This window comes from Rutilus rutilus (assembly GCF_951802725.1).
Source record: "Rutilus rutilus genome assembly, chromosome: 24".
Taxonomy (NCBI): domain Eukaryota; kingdom Metazoa; phylum Chordata; class Actinopteri; order Cypriniformes; family Leuciscidae; genus Rutilus; species Rutilus rutilus.
In genome coordinates, this window is record NC_140228.1 from 8,215,444 (window position 1) to 8,235,308 (window position 19,865).

The 19,865-nt window shown below is 37.5% G+C and overlaps 2 protein-coding genes across 4 annotated transcripts; one reads left to right on the top strand and one right to left on the bottom strand.

Annotated features, from left to right (window-relative positions):
* Positions 1–386: 386 nt before the first annotated feature.
* On the bottom strand, positions 387–6,488 carry fam168b (family with sequence similarity 168 member B). 3 transcript variants are annotated; one of them, XM_084399604.1, is made up of 7 exons: positions 6,345–6,488; positions 4,999–5,087; positions 4,759–4,842; positions 3,451–3,593; positions 2,958–3,138; positions 2,763–2,882; positions 387–1,567 (listed from the first exon to the last, which is right to left on the bottom strand). In XM_084399604.1, the coding sequence occupies exons 2-6, from the start codon at positions 5,066–5,068 to the stop codon at positions 2,773–2,775; spliced, it is 588 nt and encodes a 195-aa protein (XP_084255730.1). In that variant the 5' UTR covers positions 5,069–5,087; positions 6,345–6,488; the 3' UTR covers positions 387–1,567; positions 2,763–2,772. The 3 variants fall into 3 exon arrangements, with proteins under 3 accessions (XP_084255730.1, XP_084255729.1, XP_084255731.1); XM_084399603.1 differs by having other exon boundaries at positions 2,958–3,153; XM_084399605.1 differs by having other exon boundaries at positions 2,958–3,135; positions 6,345–6,479.
* A 975-nt stretch (positions 6,489–7,463) lies between these two features.
* On the top strand, positions 7,464–18,430 carry abcd3a (ATP-binding cassette, sub-family D (ALD), member 3a). The gene is made up of 23 exons (XM_084398510.1): positions 7,464–7,885; positions 8,420–8,453; positions 8,714–8,812; positions 9,127–9,215; positions 9,723–9,792; positions 10,046–10,143; positions 11,060–11,183; positions 11,300–11,356; positions 11,441–11,583; positions 11,674–11,743; positions 12,498–12,567; positions 12,658–12,755; positions 12,895–12,986; positions 13,116–13,207; positions 13,298–13,364; positions 13,443–13,506; positions 14,756–14,833; positions 14,943–15,008; positions 15,094–15,183; positions 15,295–15,414; positions 15,909–16,013; positions 16,140–16,196; positions 17,624–18,430. The coding sequence occupies exons 1-23, from the start codon at positions 7,776–7,778 to the stop codon at positions 17,699–17,701; spliced, it is 1,971 nt and encodes a 656-aa protein (XP_084254636.1). The 5' UTR covers positions 7,464–7,775; the 3' UTR covers positions 17,702–18,430.
* The last annotated feature ends 1,435 nt before the right edge of the window (positions 18,431–19,865 follow it).

The following is a 19,865-nucleotide window of genomic DNA, read 5'->3' on the forward strand; positions in this document are numbered from 1 at the left end:
CTACGATTTTTAGGAATTTAAGTATGTAAGTCCAAATTTGGGATGTCAAACCTAACAGAATAAACCACTGGAAGAGAGCTGGGAAATTTAATACGTTGTCTTGAACGTTTTCTATAATAATAATAAAGTTAATTAACATGGACTAATGGCGACATCCAGTGATAGAAGTTGGAATAGAATCACGTATCTTACGTTCCATGTCCTCTCCAGTCATTTTTGATTACTAGATAATTATTTTTAAATAAATTTCAGACAGATTTGATAAATCGCCATTAAAAAAAAAGAAGAAGAAAAAAAAAAAAGGCATTTGATAGGGGTTTTCCATGACTAGACCCTTTAAGACAGTGTCCTTAATTGCTAACACATCAAAATTAAAACTAGAAAACTCCTAATTTATTATTGTATTTATTTGTTGGTCTTTTTTGAAAATACAAAACAAAAACACATTAAACATTACAAAACACTCTTTAACCGAAGTGACATAGGCAATGTTTAAAGTAAAAGGACAATGAAATTCAGTTACTGTGTAATCTTGAGGAAACAAGCAATGTAGAGTTTTGGGTCAATAATAACTAAACTCAAATTCACCTCCTCAAAGGTAAACCACCAGTAGTGTTATCAAATCAACTTAAGTGAGTTTTTTTGTTTTTCTTGAATTAAGCACATAAACAATTTACCATTTAAAATTTCGCAAACTCAGTGCGATTCCAATGTTAATTTTTCGGTCAGACTTTAAAAGTTAAGAAAACCAAGCCAGATGTACACAAATGAGTAAGCATGCTCTCAGCACCAATACAGCTCAATCAACCAATTTATGTACACACACAGGCAATTTGTGCAACAATTAACTGCAGCGAGAGCGTGTATTGTGATAAAACTTATCAACTAAAAACAGGCATATGAAGCGGAGGCACAAACCCTAAGGGTTCGTCTTCAAGCGGAGCAAAGCAGTAACAAACACACCGTCACCCAGAGAAGACGAACCATGCCTGCAGTTACAAATACCCAAATTAAAACCCGGAAAAATAACAAACAAAAAAAAGTTATTTTAAATGCTAACGTTATTAATATCTTGTATGAAATAACAATTAAGACATTGCATTTAATATACAGTTGTTTTTCTCCCAATCCCTTTGGATTTTTGCTTGAGATAACTGCTGATGGTTTTGCATCTGTCATAGGTGGTAGAATGAGCTAGTGCTGATGGGATTTTGTCTCTTTTTTTAAATATATACATGCATTCAATAGGTATTCCAATAAAACTAATTCCAACTCCCTTTCCGGTTTCACCAATTAAAGAGTTAGCTAAAAACTGCAAGACAGTCCACACAACACAATTCAGCATGAAGAGCTTGTCTGTTCTTCGGCCGTGAGATATGTCGTAGAATGAGTGAAGGATGGGAAGTTGTAGAGCCGGACTGGGAAGAAGCTCTTTCCTTTCATCTGCCAACTGAAGTCGGATTCACATTATGTTTGGAAGGAAGAGCAACTTGCTGATAGCACTTGTAGTGTCAGCTCCAATTGTAAAATACTGGACAGTGAGAATGCATATCTACCATCTTTTGACCTAAAGATGACAAAAAGACAGTTATTTCAAATAGGGACAACAAAATCATGTTATTTTGTTAGTGTATACACCAGGGATTCTCAACTCTGGCTCCTGAGATCCAATTTCCTGTGCAGTTCATCTCCAACCCTAATCAAAGGCCCTGTTTACACCTGGTATTAAGATGTGTTTTGGTCTATCGCAGGGTTCCTCAAACTCGGTCCTGGAGGGCCGCCGTCCTGCAGAGTTTAGCTCCAACACTGATCAAACACACCTGAGCAAGCTAATCAATGTCTTCAGGATCACTAGAAACTCACAGCTAGGTGTGTTTGATCAGGGTTGGAGCTAAACTCTGCAGGACAGAGGCCCTCCAGGACCGAGTTTGAGAAACCCTGGTCTATCGGATTGGTCTTGGTCTTGTCCGCTTTCAACCACTTCCAGAGGTAGTCAAAAACGCATTCGCCCGGATTGCTTTCGTAGTGTAAACACGTGTTCAAACAGCCACCCCCTTTCTCACTGCCTACTGACTTAATGCGTAAACATTACGAAACAAAAAGCTTCTGCTTTCCGTGTGTTTTTCCGTCGTCTCCGGGTGCATATATATGTAAATTGCGTGAGCCTACTTTGTCCATTAGATCAAAAGATCTGAAAAAGCCCATACATTAACCTGCCTATAGACCCTCCCCTCGAAGAAATCAGGAAAGAAGTGGTTGAAAGTGGACAAAACGGGAATGTGTCTCCCTCATCTACTTGTGATCCAGTTGAACAAAACATATCTTAATACCAGGTGTAAACAGGGCCAAACAAACCTGAACAAGCCAATCAAGGTCTTCAAGATTACTAGAAAGTTGTAGGAAGGTGAGTTTAATCAAGGTCGGAAGTAAACTCTGGAGGAAAATGGATCTCGAGGGCCAGAGTTGAGAACCCCTGATTAACTCAGAGAAGGTGCAATCACATTAGCAAAATTTGGTGAAATTTTACAGGCAAAATGTATCTATTGTAAATAGTGTAGCAATGTATGAAGAACAGCTTACACAGGAATCACTTTTAAACTACGCAGCTGTCTGTCAGTCAACTTGTCAACAATCTGCATGGGGAAATCTTTCATCCTCACATGAAATTCCCAATAATAGTGTAGAATCCTGGATTTCACCAGTGAAATTTCGGTACATGTGAGCGCACCTTAAGAGCTGGTAAACGTAGGATTTGCACTCACAGTGTCGTGTTCACCACTGCGGGGGAACGTAACTGTAGGTAGGAGTGGCGGGCTGGCGGTACGTGGGCATTGAGGGGTGGGGCGCGACCGGGGTTGGAGAGTGAGTAGTTAATAACGTCCCTGCGAAGCAAAAAATATTTTACCCTTTTTTGTCCAACTACATGAATTTCCATTGATTATTTCCATGAGACTCACCAGCCGACATCGCCATGGTGGTGCCTCCAACCATTCCCATGGCGACTCCATTAGGACGGGGTGGGGGAATTTGAGGGGCATACATGGCCGCCGGCATGCCGTTGGGCTGGACCACCGTTGTATGATGAATGACATGGGGCGGCGCTGCGTAAAGGGGCTGTGTGTAGTAAGTGCCTTGCTGCTGTGGAAAAAACATCTAATCTCTTAAAATACAGGCCAGGGTTGACATTACTCATGCTTAAAGACGGCATGAAACAGAAGTTGCGATTGTATTTTCTTTCCTATTGTGATGTATATCTGAAACTAAAAATGTAGGATGGGACTTGATTGGATTGTTGTCGTTTGCTATTGCTGTGATGTCATTTGAGTGACAGGTTGCCCCGCCATCAGAGAAGTCGTTGCAAGAGGGAGATTAATCATTCATAATAAATACTGCAAAATTCCATAAAAAATAAGAATTGTACATTTTGATTTCATGGTGACATCGCCTTACCTGTGCGTAGGGGTTCTGCTGGGGGTAGGGACTTCTCACAGGGTAGACGGCAGCAGGGTAGGGGTTGGGTGATGAGGAATAGGGGGGTACAGCACCTGTTGTAGGGGAGCAGGACATTTTGAAAGGGGTCCCGGGAGCATAGCCTGTAGGGATGACAATGCATTTAAAGAGGTACATTTATTACATTGCTTTTAAAAAGTGAGCATCACACATGACCCTATGAATAAAAATAGTTGGATAAAATGAAGTACCACCCTGTATTTTTCCTCAAACATATTTTACACTGGAAATATGCAATTTTGTAGTGATGCACTGAAATTTTGGCAAACAAAAATATTCATCCGGTCCAAAATCAGCGACCGAAACTGTGACATGATTTAGCGCTTCTCCGATGATGTGTGTTGACTGTTTCATTGTCTATTTCGTGAACCCAATTTGGATAAGCTACTATAATAGCGACTTGTCGTTTTTAATCAATCTTCATTTTGATGAACTGAGATCTTTTAGTAAATGCTGTTTTCAGATGATGCGTGAACAAAACGTAACATTATTTGTAGCATACCTACCATCCAATAATCGCAATATGCTTTGTTACTTTTAAAATGAAAAAGTCTAAGCCTGATTGTGTCAATTTTAAAAGGAAATTCAAATAAAAATGTTGTTTTGATGCTATTTACTGTGGCACGGCCGACTGCACTATATTACATATTCATTATATTTTTACTTAACCTGTTGTCTTTAATATTTAATGTATGTTTGAATAAATTTGTCATGAAAGCAAGAATTTATTACAGCCACCATTTAAATGCTTATATTTCAACAATAAACTGGAGTAGAAACATAATTATAGGCCTATCATTAGAAAGTTGATATAAAACTGCCTTACATGCAACTTAAATGTGTATATACAACATAGTTTTTATTTGACTATTTATTATTAAATACATTTGATTATTAAATACATTAGATTTTCAATTTCTCAAAATGAAAACTTTAACTTCGGATTCATTGTTTCTGTAAAAAAAAAATTGGTGCATCACTAAAGATTACGAAAGCAAGATGGGCAGTGAATGTCATTTCAAGTTGACTGTCTTTAAGCTGTACTGTTGATGTATAACACGAAACGTTAAAGAAAAATACTGAAAATTAAAAACAAAGTAAGCTCCAAGAACTCAAGAAAACATAGCAAAAATCAAAACCTATGGAAATGTTACTCGGCTGAGCAAAGGAGAGCCCTGCAATAACTCATTGCATTATTAACAGCTGTGCTTCGGCTGAAAAAGCTGAGCGAGTTTGGACTTCTCGTACCTGTCGGAAAGGCTGGATTAGCACCAGGGTAGATGCTGGGGGAGTACGCTGGAGCTGCCGCTGCATAACCCACAGGAAATCCCGCTGCAAGAAGTCCAGGAGAAACAAATAAATACATTAAATCACAGCAATAAACAATAACAACAAAGACAATATGCTGGAACTTAATTGCATAGTGTGAAAACTCCAAACACTTCATATCGATTGCATGCAAGTGAGACAGAGCTCATCTCTGGTTACCTGGGTATCCTATTCCTTTAGGGTTGGCATAAGGAACCCCTGATGACGCAGGGTTATAAACAGGGTTCATGATGTTTATCTTTCTGCACCTTTAAAGAGGAAGGCAGCAGAAGACATTACATACAACCAAACAATGACAATTGTATTGTGCATCACTTTTCTTTGGAAAAATTACAGGCCAAAAAATGTATGCACCTCTTGATTGAAATAAATGTTGTGATGTTATTTCTATCATGAGGTGCGGTGCATACATTTTTGGTCAATATCTTGTATTGACAATGCAAGAGTCCAGCACTCTGTAAAGTCTCCTCCAGCACATCCCAAAGACTTTCAATGCATTTAAGGTCTGGACTCAGAGGTTCAATTCATGTGTGAAAATGATTCTTCATGCTCCCTCCTAACCATTCTTTCACAATTTGAGCCTGATGAATCTTGACATTGTCATCCTGGAATATGGCCATGATGTGTCTCATACATGGCTGTTTAAGAAATGATTAAAATGGTTCTCCATACTGGCTATTGGACACAAAATAATACATAGCAGTATTGGTAAAAAAAAGCTTTGCCAAGGTTCAGTTTCATCATGTGTAACGGGTATTTTAATGAATTCAGTCTCTCTATAACCACAAGTCATCCTCTCTAGACCTGTCAATCAAATTTGATGTCTGGAAACACAAAGGCACATATATTTTGACAGATTTTTAATGCATTGCATGAGTTCAGTAAATGTAAATGTTCATGTAAAAAGATAGATCCTGTGTTACTCAATGATCTATCAAGAAATTGTCGAGATTGTGAAAAGGAATGTGTTAACCGCGTGCTGAGGTCAGATGCAACGTCGAGTGCATCCGAGATATGAGATTCAAACCATGCACCAACATGTAATTGAAAAAATATTTATATATATATATATATATATATGATCCAAAGCCAATGTGCATAACGCATCGGATTCGATGCATCTGCCTCAGTGCCTCTTCTGAAACACAAGTGTGGTTTTCAATTAGCCTGAAGTCCCGATTGTAAAATGACTCTACCGGTCGGCCAATTAATATTTTACATGCAAGGATAAAAGGATTGCTTTTAGCATCACTGCATATGACGACCGTGCTTTCATGCGCAAACACATTATGATAATATAGACGTGACATTGTGCACGCAGGATGCAGCGCAGCGGCTCGGTGTTACAGGCCAACAGCAGCATCTCGCATCCCACTTTATCCCATTTCACTAACGTTACATGTCCCAGTCCTCAATCCATCCGCTTATTTTTCCCCCAAAAAATCCCGCACAAGTGGGCAGCTAAAGCCATGTATATTAATCGGAGAGTGACTGTGGGTACGTACGGTCGTTGGTTGTTTTTGTAGCTTGCGAATTAATCCAGTATTTCTCTCGCGTCTGATGATGTTGTCTGTCTCGCGCTCTTACGTCGGATGCGAACGCTACGCACAGCAGCGAGCCCTGGCAGCACCGTGCGTCACTTCCGCATCTGGTACAAAGCGGAAGAACGTATTTAAATCGGGAATGCAAGCCAAGGTTTTTTTTTATTAAAATATGTAATTAGCAAATTTGTATGTCTAGATTTGGTCTGAATGGTTGTTATTATTAAATAAATGCACATACTATGAAATAGGCCACTATATGTTTAAAATGTGTAATCATGTGTTTACGTTCGTGTTGTGGGGCAATTTTACTCCAGTTTTACCTTGTGTTATCTATATGCATGTTTCGTAATATATGTAAGATATTTTAAATAAAAGTGGAAAGGTTTTGTCTCACCCTCAATTTTTTTCTATTTATTTCTATTTATTTTTTCCTTTGTCCTTATACAGAAAATAATTGTTTTTTAAAAACGTTATATATATATAGCTGCTATATATATATATATATATATATATATATATATATATACATTATTGCAAAAACGACAACTGTGCATTTGATTATCTTCATAAGTTTTTGTTTTTTTTAAATGTCAACTTTGGTTATTTACAGCATGATAACGGCATGCAGGCCAATTAAAAAATTAAAATGTATACATTTTTCCAACAACATACAACAATTTTCTTTGTATAGGTTTCAGAAATAGAAAACTGTGTTATTCAGTTTAGTACTAGGAACGCTATAAAGATCGCTGTCTTTTTAAGGTGTTTTGTTTAATACCAAGGTTTATTTGTGGATCGACTTGTCTATATATTTTAATTATTATATATAAAATAAGCCCGTTCTTTTAACTCCCTGGCTGTGTTGTTATGTTGTTTAAGCATAAAAAAAAATATTTCCATCATACTATAGTAATTGAAACTCTTGAAAGGGAAAATATGCTAATAAAAGTTATAATCTACTAAAGTGAATAAGAATCTGTAATTTCCGAGTAAGACCTGTGTTACTTCAACATGGTAATTAATTCATTGGGCTTTATCTCCCGTACGTATGTATTAATATGTACGGTTTAAGGGTTAAACACGGAGCAGGTTCATGATGATGGTGTGATGATGAGGTCATCATGAGTACGGTAGCCGGTAGAGGGATGGAATCTCTCTCCCTCTCTCTCTCTCTCTCTCTCTCTCTCTCTCTCTCTCTCTCTCTCTCTCTCACACACACACACACTCTCCCTCTCCCTCTCTCTCTCACTCTCCCTCTCCCTCTCCCTCTCCCTCTCCCTCTCTCTCTCTCTCTCTCTCTCTCTCTCTCTCTCTCTCCCTCTCCCTCTCCCTCTCTCTCTCTCTTCCGGGCTTGTGTGTGTCGCTGTTCTCCTGACCGTCTCAGTAGGAAACATGGCGGCCGTCAGTAAGTACTTGACAGCGAAGAACTCCGCTGTAGCTGGCGGTGTCCTACTCGTTTTATACTTCCTAAAGCAGAGACGAAGATCCGCTGCACTTAACAGGTATGTAAAAACGCACATAAAGTGTCTAATGCATGAATTCAGATAAGGACTGGAGTTGAGTGTCAGAGTGACCCCAGCAAATTTAGTCTAGTTTGATGGCCATGTGTCAAAAAACCTAATATACTGCGATGCTCCACATGTGCTGTCTAGGTAGGCAGCTCTCTAGGTTTTAAGACGCAGCCTTTATCATGACATATTGCAATTCAATCATTTAAATCCAGATGAAGAAGTTTATTGAACATGATTATTAATTGTTGCAGTCTCACTGTCCAACAAAGGACTCTTTCATAAAGGACAGTGTTCGTTGGACTATATCTACAGTAGTTTTTAGTGGTTGAAATTGTCAAAAATGATTCATGCTTGCACCTTGAACTCACTTGATTTCTGAGGATTAAGCATACTTTTCACCCAAAAAATAAATGCACTATATTTATATAGCGTTTCATATTCAATATGATTAGCCTAGACCTAATCAACTACTATTGTTTACTGGTGCTATTATTATTTTTTGATCTATTTCATCATTCTCAACAGGAAGAAGACTTCTCCCAATGATCTGAACAGTGAGGTGAGAGAACTATATGTGTATAGTATATATAATATAAGTCTTTTACTGGGTTTGCTGCTGTTGTAATCTGTTATTCAGAGTTTTAATCGAGGTACTGAATGTCCTTGAACTTTTTTTCTGCAGTTTCTACACATTTTCACTATTCATATTATACTTAATAAGTGGCAATCATGATCTTTAGGTTAAGGTCTGGCTGTGTGAGACTATATTCCATGAGTTTCCTTTGACTTTCAACACTTGTTGTGTTTTAAAACCAACAGAAAGATGGCAAGAAAGAGAGAGCCGCTGTGGACAGGCTTTTTTTCATCCGGATTGCACGGATCCTCGGGATTATGGTGCCGAAATTGTTGTGTAAAGAGGTGAGAGTTGTAACCTACAGTACGACAGTTGTTACTGAAACTGGAAGCTGGGTTTGCTGTTTCTTGAGCAGCAAATCAGCATATCAGATTTGAAGGATCATGTGACACTGAAGACTAGAGTAATGATGCTGAAAATTCAGCTTTTCATCACAGGAATAAATTACATTTAAAAATATATTCAAATAGAAAAGAGTTTTTTTATCAAATAAATATAGCTTTGGTGAGCAGAAGAGACATCTTTCCAAACTTTTAAATAATATTGTGTGTAAATCTGCTAAATTATTTACTTATTTATTTGTGTGTGTGTGTCACAGACATGGTACCTGTTCCTGATCGCAGTGATGCTTGTGACTCGGACCTATTGCGACGTCTGGATGATTCAGAACGGCACTATGATTGAAAGGTACTGCATGGATCTAGACTTCAATTTTGTTAGTGCTGTCAAATATATCACTATTTCACTTGTGAAGACGCCAGGCAACCAGTTAAATATTGCTTTAATGTGATTTGATTGTATTTTTTATTACGTTTTTTTGAATCTTTGACAGTGGAATCATTAGCAGAGATATCAAATTGTTCAAGAGGCACTTTTATTCCTACCTGACTGTCATTCCTGGGGTAATTTACTGTACCTTCATGTGCTGTGAATACTAATGTATTGTTACAGTTGTGGTGGCATCATGTAATTTACATCACTGAACCCGTCCATTGTGTTTCCTCACATGCTCACTTTTCAGATCTCCTCTGGTCTACAAATGTAGTCATGAATGTGTGCTTCCTTAAAGAGAATTTGCATTCATTTTGTTTTTCATGCACATGAATGGAAATAATGGCAGGATGTGTGTTTATTCCCTTCTGCATTAACTCTGACCATGTCTGCATGTGTTTGTGTGCACGTTGTGGTTTGCAGTGCGATCATTGGTCGATCCACTGAAGGTTTCAAGAAGTACTTATTCAACTTTATCACGGCCATGCCAATTGTAAGTTTCTGCTTTTTATCAGAGTCGGTAGTAATTGTTAATAGTCAGAGGAGTTCTGAGAATATTAACAGTCTAATCTATGAATTCAACACTAAAACTGCTTCCCAAAAATAACCTTAATTTGTACTTCCTGTTGACATCAGCACTTTTATGACATCTTTGAGGCTCGAATGCATTTGTTTAATATCAGTAAGAGAGCTGCATGCAAGAATTGTATGAGTTTGTTGTAAATGGTTGCATTTCAATCTTTCAGATTGCCTTGGTGAACAACTTCCTGAAGTTGGGCTTGAATGAACTGAAGCTGTGCTTTCGTGTGAGACTTACCAAACATCTCTACGATGAGTACCTGAAGTAAGACCCATCACTGCCGTGACATTTGCCCCTTTCACACAGAAAGTAAATTACCATACAATTTCCAGAACGACTTTTTCGGTAAATACACAAACGTGCTGTTCACACATGCAATGGCATTCTGTCTTTTCACCGGTAAGATACCATGTTCGTCTAGCACATGTTTAAAAGCAGTGGAACATACCGTACATAGCTCAGACAGAGCTTTATGGTTTCCTCAAAGCAAACTTCTTACGTCAGCATGTTCAGACCTCATAATCTTCATTCTTTGTTCACACACAGCATCATACCAGTCATGTTACAACTTCTCATACCGGGAAATTGCCAGAACTGATTTACCGGCATTTTTGAAAAGGTCCTGTTGTTCACATATTATCTCTTTACAGTCATTTACCAATAAATACTGTATGTGTGAAAGGCGCTAATGTTCCAACTTAAATATTCTCTACAAAAATGAAAAACTGCATAATGCTATTTTCGCAAGCAATGCATTTTTATTACATTTGCTCATACTGGATTATGCGTTTGTTGTAATGTACTAAATTATGATTTATTAAAATGGATGCATTGACATAAAAATTCTGAATTATTTTGTGTAAATATACATTTTTGTGAAAAAATATTAAGTATATAATGCTTTAATTTTGAGATTAATTAAAAATGTTAGTCTTAAAAATATTAACTGACCACTATGTACAAAGGTAATGGAAATGTAAACATTAAATGAAAAACACTTTAAACAAAAAATATTATAAGCAACAAAACTAATATCAGCCAATAACCGATATGGTGCCAATATAAGGACACCAGATTGTTGAGGAGAGTCAGCTTTTACCTCACTGAATGATAGGACTGATGATTCTCTGAAGAAAATATAAGAATCTAATTACTACTGTCACTATCTTTGGGTTCTTAGGGGATATACGTACTACAAAATGGGAAACCTGGATAACCGCATTGCTAATGCTGATCAGCTGCTGACGCAGGATGTGGAAAGGTTCTGTAACAGTGTTGTGGAGCTTTACTCCAACCTCAGCAAGGTACAACACGCTTTTGTCTAAAATACCAGTTTTACTTTCCCATTAAGACCAGTTTCTTTTATTTAGATGAACTGTGTTTGCAATGATTTATTTTGACTTCCCCCACCCCTCTCCAGCCACTGTTGGATATCGGCTTGTACATATTCAAATTGACAACAGCGATCGGAGCTCAGGTGAGTTTAGGAAAGACGATGTGAAATTCTTCTTTGGATAAATGCCTCTGGATATTTTGAAGATCCGTTGGTCTCTTCGCACAGGGTCCCGCGTCTATGATGACTTACCTACTCATCTCCGGCCTCTTCCTGACCCGTCTGCGCAGGCCGATCGGTAAGATGACAGTGACCGAACAGAAGTACGAAGGAGAATACCGATACGTCAACTCTCGTCTCATCACGAACAGGTGACCTTTCCTAGTTGTGTCTATCTAACTGTATAGTTTTGTCTACTATAAATGTTTTTTCTCAAATTGTGATGCACACTTGTATTACAGTGAGGAGATTGCCTTCTACAATGGAAATGTCAGGGAGAAACAGACCATTCATTCAACCTTCAAGAAACTGGTGAGTATGTGACCATATGAATCTGAGCTGTAATAATCACGATTAATCAATTTGACAGCACTATATGTTTTCTTTATAAGTATTATTTATTTAAATTTTTTTATTAAGGCTATTGCGGCTCTGTTTCCAATCAAACTCTTTAGGATTATTTCCTGAAACAAAATCAGATGAGAAACACTGTGTTTTACAGATTTTACAACATTACTAATGTCCATATTTTTATGATATGCATTTATGTTAACAGTACATGCATTTATGTTAATCGATTTGACAGCACTGATATATATATATATATATATATATATATGTATATGTATATGTATATATGTGTATGTGTGTGTGTGTGTGTGTGTGTGTGTGTGTGTGCGCGCGTGTATACATATATACAGTATTTACAAACTGTTATGTTAGATGCGATTAATTATGATTAATCGATTTGACAGCTCTACTTATAACTGAAATCAGATGTTTTAAATGATGCAAGTGAATTTAGGATTCACAACATTCTAATGTACATTATGAAAAATCTTTTATTATATTCTTTTTGTTTACATTTAACAGTGTTATTACATTATTAGTGTTTTTTTTAGCATTTACCTTTGTGATCATGCAAAGGTAATCTGAATGTAAAAATCGATCCACAATTAAATATATATAATACTCTAATATCGGCCTATAATCTGTATGTTACCGTTTGCATGGCATGGTTCATCTTGATATCCGAGTTTATTGGCTGAACTGAGTTTGTTTGCAGGTCGATCATCTGCACAATTTCATCTTCTTCCGTTTCTCCATGGGTATGGTGGACAGCATTATCGCCAAGTGTAAGAGGAAGTTTCATTATCTTGCCAAGATTACATGTATACACATGAACATGGACTGTAAAAGATGAATGTTGTTCTCTCTTGTTCTAGATTTTGCTACCGTTGTTGGGTATTTAGTGGTGAGTCGTCCATTCCTTGATTTGTCTCACCCTCGACACCTGACCAGCACCCATGCAGAACTGCTGGAGGTAAAACTTCACTCCTCACATTGTGATTAGTAGGTTGTAGCCCTAGATTGCATTCACAATGCAAACTATTTCCGAGTAAAACGTAATATTTATTTGAAATAATGAGGTACGGGGCTTGATTATCCATGTTCTCTTGCAGGACTACTACCAGAGTGGCCGTATGCTGCTGCGTATGTCGCAGGCGTTGGGCAGAATCGTCCTTGCAGGCAGAGAAATGACACGTCTGTCAGGGTAAAAGTTCACACATCCTCATCACAGTGCATCAGCATGTTTAATCAAGTTATTTGATCGCTTGCCATTTAATTAAAAACTTTTAACAACACATTTGATGCTATAAAACCAGTTTGTATTTCCCTTCAGCTTCACTGCTCGCATCACTGAGCTCATGAGGGTCCTGAAAGAGTTGAATTCTGGGAAATACGAACGCACCATGGTGTCTCATTCAGAGAAAGGTAAGCTTCTGAAACACTCAAGCTCCCTAATAAACTTTAGTGAGATACGTAGTTGATTTTTAACTGTTTGTTCATGATTTTCATGAACAGACACTTCAGAAAAGCTCACACTGATCCCTGGAAGTGGAAGAATCATCAACGTAGACCATATCATCAAGTAAGAGCAGCTTCCTTCAGTCCTCTCAATCGTCAGGAGAACCAGCTATGATAAATTTAATATGCGATCTCTCATCAGGTTCGAACACACACCCCTGGCGACTCCTAATGGAGACATCCTGATCCGAGATCTGAACTTTGAGGTGCGTTCCACATGGTTATTCCATGGTTTGATTGTATAGTTTAGTCGATTTTTGTCAGCTCATGACTTTTATCTCACAATTTTGACCCAGTTTTACATCTCTTTACATTTCACAATTGTGACCTGTTTCTTGTAACTGTGACTTTCACGAGATGATTAATGATCTCGCATTTGTAACTTTTTTTCGTAATTGCACCTTTAATTATCACTGCATTTCATGTAATATATGAAGAGTTCAGATGCAAAAGCCTCTAAGTGCCATCTGAAATTTTCTTCTAGAATGATAATTTTTTATAAAGCTTGTATATTTAAGTTCAGTAAGTTCACTTAAATGACAATTATTAGGTAATTTGCATTGCCATTTAAGTGAAATCATTGAACTTAAATATACAAGCTTGATAAAAATGATCATTCTAGAAGAAAATTTTAGATGGCACCTAGAGGCAAAACATCTGAACTCTTCATATATTTTCTTGTAATTGCAAGTGTAACTTTGTTTCTCGCAATGTGATTTCATATCTCACATTTGCAACTTTTCTCATAATTGCAACTTTAATTATCACTGTGTCTCACAATTGTGACTGTTTCTTGTAATTGCGACTGTTTCTCATAATTGCTACTTAGATTTTTGCAATTGTGACTGTTTCCCCTATTGCAACTTTGTTTCTCGCAGTGTGATTTCATATCTCACATTTGCAACTTTTTTCATAATTGCGACTGTAATTCACAAGATGATTTCATATCTCGCATTTGCAGCTTTTTTCATAATTGCAACTTTAATTATCACTGTGTCTCACAATTGTGACTGTTTCTTGTAATTGCGACTGTTTCCCCTATTGCAACTTTGTTTCTCGCAGTGTGATTTCATATCTCACATTTGCATCTTTTCTCGTAATTGCGACTTTTTCTTGTAATTGCGACTGTTTTTCATTATTTTCACAAGATGATTTCATATCTTACATTTGCAACTTTTTTGTAATTGCAGCTTTAATTATAACCATGTCTCGCAATTGTGACTTTTTTGGAATTGCACCAGTTTCTTGCATTTGCAACTTTTTTCATAATTGAGACTGAATATCTTGCAATTGCAACTTTGTTGCAACTTATTTGTAAGCTTAATTTAACAATTACCTTGTTTAGTTTTTAGTCTGGTTGGAAACAGGCTTCCACCCCTGTCAGAGTGATGTTTGTACAGTGGTACAGTGCATGTGTGTGCTCGTGTTCATCTCATTTTGTATTGCTCTTCAAAGGTGAAATCCGGAGCCAATGTTTTGGTGTGTGGTCCCAATGGGTGTGGAAAGAGTTCACTTTTCCGGGTTCTTGGAGAGGTGAGCACTTCTGTGGTACTCAGACTGGAATTCTGCCCTTGTTCTTGGCTCTCTGTGGAAACTCTTCGATTTTGTCTTCTAAATGTTGGGTTGTCTGTCTCTTCTCTAGTTGTGGCCACTGTTCGGTGGGAGTTTGACGAAACCAGAGAGGGGGAAGCTCTTCTACGTCCCTCAGGTGAAAGAAAACCCTCCTTTCTCATAGCAGAACATCTGAATGGACCACAACAGCTGAATAACTTCCCTTTTTTGTCTGCTTTCAGAGGCCTTACATGACCCTTGGCTCACTTAGGGATCAGGTGATCTACCCAGACACCCATGAGGACCAAAAGAGAAAAGGCATCTCTGACCAGGTACTGTAAACTAGTTTTTACGATCTAAACTAAACAGCTCTAAAAAGTTTATAATGATCCATGTCTAGTTTTTAACATTTTCATTCCATCGTCCTGATTTTTTTGTGGCAGGTGCTGAAGGAGTACCTGGATAATGTCCAGTTAGGACACATTTTGGAGAGAGAGGGATCATGGGACATGGTTCAGGACTGGATGGATGTGCTCAGTGGAGGAGAGAAGCAGAGAATGGCGGTAAACAAAGACATTTTCAACAAAGTCTGACAGACAGTAAGGCAAAGTGACTGACAGCAGCTGCAGGGACAGAAGTCAAATTGTATACTGACTTTTTCACCTCATTAACATCCTGTTTTTGAACCACTGCACAAGAATTTGTGTTAAAGCCCAGATGTTTTACAATACTATTACACTACCACCCCTAGACTGAGCACATCTTGTCAGAATTACCTTAGTAATGAGGTAATGAATTAGAGATTCTACTCTACCCTACTCTCATTTCACATTAATTTTTACATGATGTTATGATGGCAGCCAAGTGAGAGAAGTCTGAGTTTTTATAACATCTTTCTTAAAAGAGCTCTCAACTTGTAATTTTCCAATGCGTAGCCCCGCCCACACTGAAATCTAGTTTGTCCGAAGTTTAAAAACGGTAGTAAATTAGATTTGTATGTTTATAAATGAGAATTTAGAGATGTTTTAAGGTTTATAAACTGACGTTTTTTCCATAGATGGCCAGGCTCTTCTACCATAAGCCCCAGTTTGCCATCCTGGATGAGTGCACCAGTGCCGTGAGCGTAGACGTGGAGGATTACATCTACAGTCACTGCAGAAAGGTACCGGACATCGCATCACATCTGCGTTGGAGAGATTTCTCTATCCTAAATAAATTTCCCCTTCATATTTCAGTACATTTTGCTGAAATGTCCCTGCTTGTGTGGTTTATTCTTTTTAATTGGCAGGTTGGGATCACCCTTTTCACAGTCTCACACAGAAAGTCCCTGTGGAAGCATCATGAGGTAAGATCAGTGGTGCTGCTCCATGAGCAATATTTATTGACGTTCACCATATGCTTAAAAGGTCCTTCACGGCTGACAAAATGAGCTTGCAACACAACTTGGCTGTCAATTAAGTAGATAGGTGAAAAAATATTTTAAGTTGGTGCTACCTTACTAGAGAAAACCGATAAAAAGGGATGTTGTTTTCCCTTTTATGCTAAAATTGTTAGGAAAACTTCAACACCCATTATGCACTGGGCATGTTGCCATCCAAGGCCACTCAAATAGTGCCATTTTTGAGTAGGAAATACTTCTTAGCAAACTTTTAGTCACAATGCTGTCGACTTGTATTGTTCCCAGGTGCGAGTAAACATTGAGCGGGTGAGTTAGGATTCCAGAGAAGGATCCAATAAGGATCCAAACCTCTGTGTTTGGAGTCTCATTTCAAACTGGATGACACTGTGTTTTAGGCCAACGGAGGGGGACAAACTGAAAAAAGCGAAAAAATACGCTCAATGGAAACACGTAAATTTCGCAAAAACTCCCATTTATCGCAAAAAAGTTTTTACGCTCGCATGAGGTGGTTTTTCAGGCAATTCGAAAAAGAAATATTTCGCAAAACTGCAATGGAAACAGTTTGGGCGCATTTACAGTCACCTGACTTAGAAGGCGCGGTGTGTTTGGACAGAATACGAGACAGAGTTCTTTATTAAATTCATGAAAGACAAAAGAATTACAGGAATACTGGATTCTAAACCTCAAAGAAATGCCACAATCAAGACCTCGGAGCAGAAATGAGTGAGAAACGCCTCATACACAGTATAAGGGTCTTTCCTTGCCATTAATGCTTGGATAACACGCCTACGTCTCTTTCAATTAATAATAATAATAATAATAATGTCTAGTGCGGTGGCTGTGATGTATATAAACCTACCAACGTCCATTGGCATGATTTTTGGAATGACTTATCGCGAGAGGAAAAAAATGACGTTTTAGTCGCATAACATCGGTTAATGGAAACGCTGTCATTTCGCAATCGTTTTTCATCGATATTTAGAAAAATCAAAAAGTTTTGCGCACATCTGTAATGAAAACGCGCCTACTGTTGCGTACAAGAAAGAAAACTGTTGGCATAGTGTTCCACTTTTACCATAATGCTGTTTAAAGGGTAAAGTACGATACAATTTTCATTGATTAAACCTACCCTTACAATATCTGTTCTGTTAATAACCCTCCGTCGATCCGACCGCCTGTGGGTGGGGTTACAAAAATGCAGAAGTATAATCTATAGTTTTCACTAAAAACCCTGAAGTGCGTTTTACGTCATTCGGCTGACTTTTGCTGACAAATAAACATTTTCATTTACTACCAACATTGTAACGATACAAAGCGAGTTGAAGATTACCGAACTTACACTTTAAGCACAAATTGACCTTTTTTCTTTACAGCACTACCTCCATATGGACGGCAGAGGAAACTATGAATTCAAACTCATCACCCCTGATACTGTGGAGTTCGGCTCTTAAAGAGGAGCGACAGCACTATACTATCATCGGCCCTAGTTAGGGGCCCTAGCTATTTACTTCAAAAGGAGTCACATGCCAACCTAATCTAGGAGTTTGTTTTTAATCATCAATAACCTTAATGGGATGAAAATGTGTTTAGAAATGTATTAACACTACTTTTGTCCTCAACGATTGTACATAATTTTGTAATTTAAGCAGTCCGATTTAAAGGACATCCGTTAAGTACGCATGGGAACGTATGCCATGGAAATACGTCTTGTGTCCGTGCACTAAATTGTTTAATAAATGAAATGTGTCTGTATAGGGTCAAACAAATCAATGCCAGCGGACTGAACCGAACGTTTAATACTGTACGTTAGAAGCAGGATAATGAACTATTATTGCCTTTTTCTCATTAGCTAAACTTTCATTATGAATTCTTTTAGCTACTAAGTGGCCTTAGTGTTCACTGCAGCATGGTTGGGCGTTTTGGATGTGTGCGAGTTGCTTTTTGGTGCACTTTACCTGGCATGGTGATTTGGAAAACCAGGAGTCCGTGTGAAGAACAACTGTTCGCCTATGCACTTGTTTACTCCAGCTTTGTTGGCATTTCTTGATGTGAAAGGAATCTTTCTCTGCAGAACGGTTGTTGTACGTAAGAACTGTAAGAAACGTCATTGTCGTAGCACTTCACGCATCAAGCAAATGAACCACTTTGCTGTATGTTTTCATTAAAAAAGATTGATACTATGAAGTCTGCAATTTATTTTTGTCTTGAAGAAACGGTTGTAGATTGTGTTGTTGATTTCAAGAGTGTGTCAATTCCGTTGAACTGGTTTATTACACATTATGAGGCTGGTTACTTTAGGAAATCTTTGAAAAGACGAATGTTGACCTTTAACATGCATCAAATGTAAGTGAAAGGTCATTTAGATTAGACGCTCCTTTGACCTTTCACCCTCCACATGACAATGTATTTTTACATATAGTCGCCTGTTCTTGGCCAAAGGTGGTAAAACGCAAACTCAGACATCTTATTGGGCAAAAGTAATACTAAGGAAATGTGCTGTTTGATATTTTAAACTACAATCTATCTTATTTTATTGGTTTTAAAGTTTTTGTCTTTGGCATTATTATGTTTTTTTTTTTTTTGTACCGTGGTATTACCATTTGGTACAAGCACTTTACCATGGTACCGCATGGAAGACCGCAATGGTTTTGTAATGTAGCCTGTGCATGACTTGCTATTCAGTGTGTGTTAATGATTCATGAGATCTGCTGGATAGCTTCTGCTGTAAACTCTCACCCGTGCCTTGCAAAACACAAATCTGCTTGATATGATTTGAATGGCTGGTATATTACAAATGGATCACTAAACAGAATTTCAGATTAACCGTGGTTGATAGTAACACACTGAACATTTTTTTCATAGAGAATTTTTTTGTAAAAAAATATATTTAAATTATATTTATAATAATCTTTATAAAAAAATCATACACAAAATGAACACTAAAAAAAATCATATCTACTTTTCTTTTCTCTATTATTTTAATTGTAATTTTAAATACATAAGAAATAATAATCACTATTTCAGATACTTTTTAACTGATTAAAATATACAATAATTATTAACAAGAAAAATTTATTATTTTACACACACACACACACACATATATAGAGTGGTGGTCAAAATTGATGGCACCCCTGATAAATATGATAAAAAATGGCTGTAAAAAATAAATCTGCATTGTTTATCCTTTTGATCTTTCATTCAAAAAATTCACAAAAATCTAACCTTTCATTGAAGTAAAAGAATTGAAAGTGGGGGAAAATCACATTATAAAATAAATGTTTTTCTCCAAAACACCTGTTATTAAATACTTTTTGCAACCTCCTTTTGCCAAGATAACAGATCTGAGTTTTCTTCTATAATGCCTGATGAGTTTGGAGAACACCTGACAAGAGATCAGCGATCGTTCCTCCATACAGAATATCTCCAGATCCTTCAGATTCACAAGTTCATGTTTGTGCTTCTTCTCTTCAGTTCACTCCACTCATCAGGTCAGGGAACTGGGACGGTCATGGCAGAAGCTTCATTTTGTGCTCAGTTACCCATTTTTGTGTTGATTTTGATGTTTGTTTTGGACCGTTGTCCTGATGGAAGATCCAACCACGGCCCATTATA

Bases quoted from the DNA above. Each gene is read 5' to 3' on its own strand.
- fam168b (XM_084399603.1), bottom strand. From the start codon at position 5,068: ATGAACCCTGTTTATAACCCTGCGTCATCAGGGGTTCCTTATGCCAAC. The intron at 4,843-4,998 runs GTAACCAGAGAT...GACTTCTTGCAG, and splicing joins TAAAGGAATAGGATACCCAG to CGGGATTTCCTGTGGGTTAT. The intron at 3,154-3,450 runs GTAAGGCGATGT...TTAAGAGATTAG, and splicing joins AGCAGAACCCCTACGCACAG to ATGTTTTTTCCACAGCAGCA.
- abcd3a (XM_084398510.1), top strand. From the start codon at position 7,776: ATGGCGGCCGTCAGTAAGTACTTGACAGCGAAGAACTCCGCTGTAGCT. The intron at 14,834-14,942 runs GTGAGCACTTCT...TCTCTTCTCTAG, and splicing joins TTTTCCGGGTTCTTGGAGAG to TTGTGGCCACTGTTCGGTGG. The intron at 15,184-15,294 runs GTACTGTAAACT...TTTTTGTGGCAG, and splicing joins GAAAAGGCATCTCTGACCAG to GTGCTGAAGGAGTACCTGGA.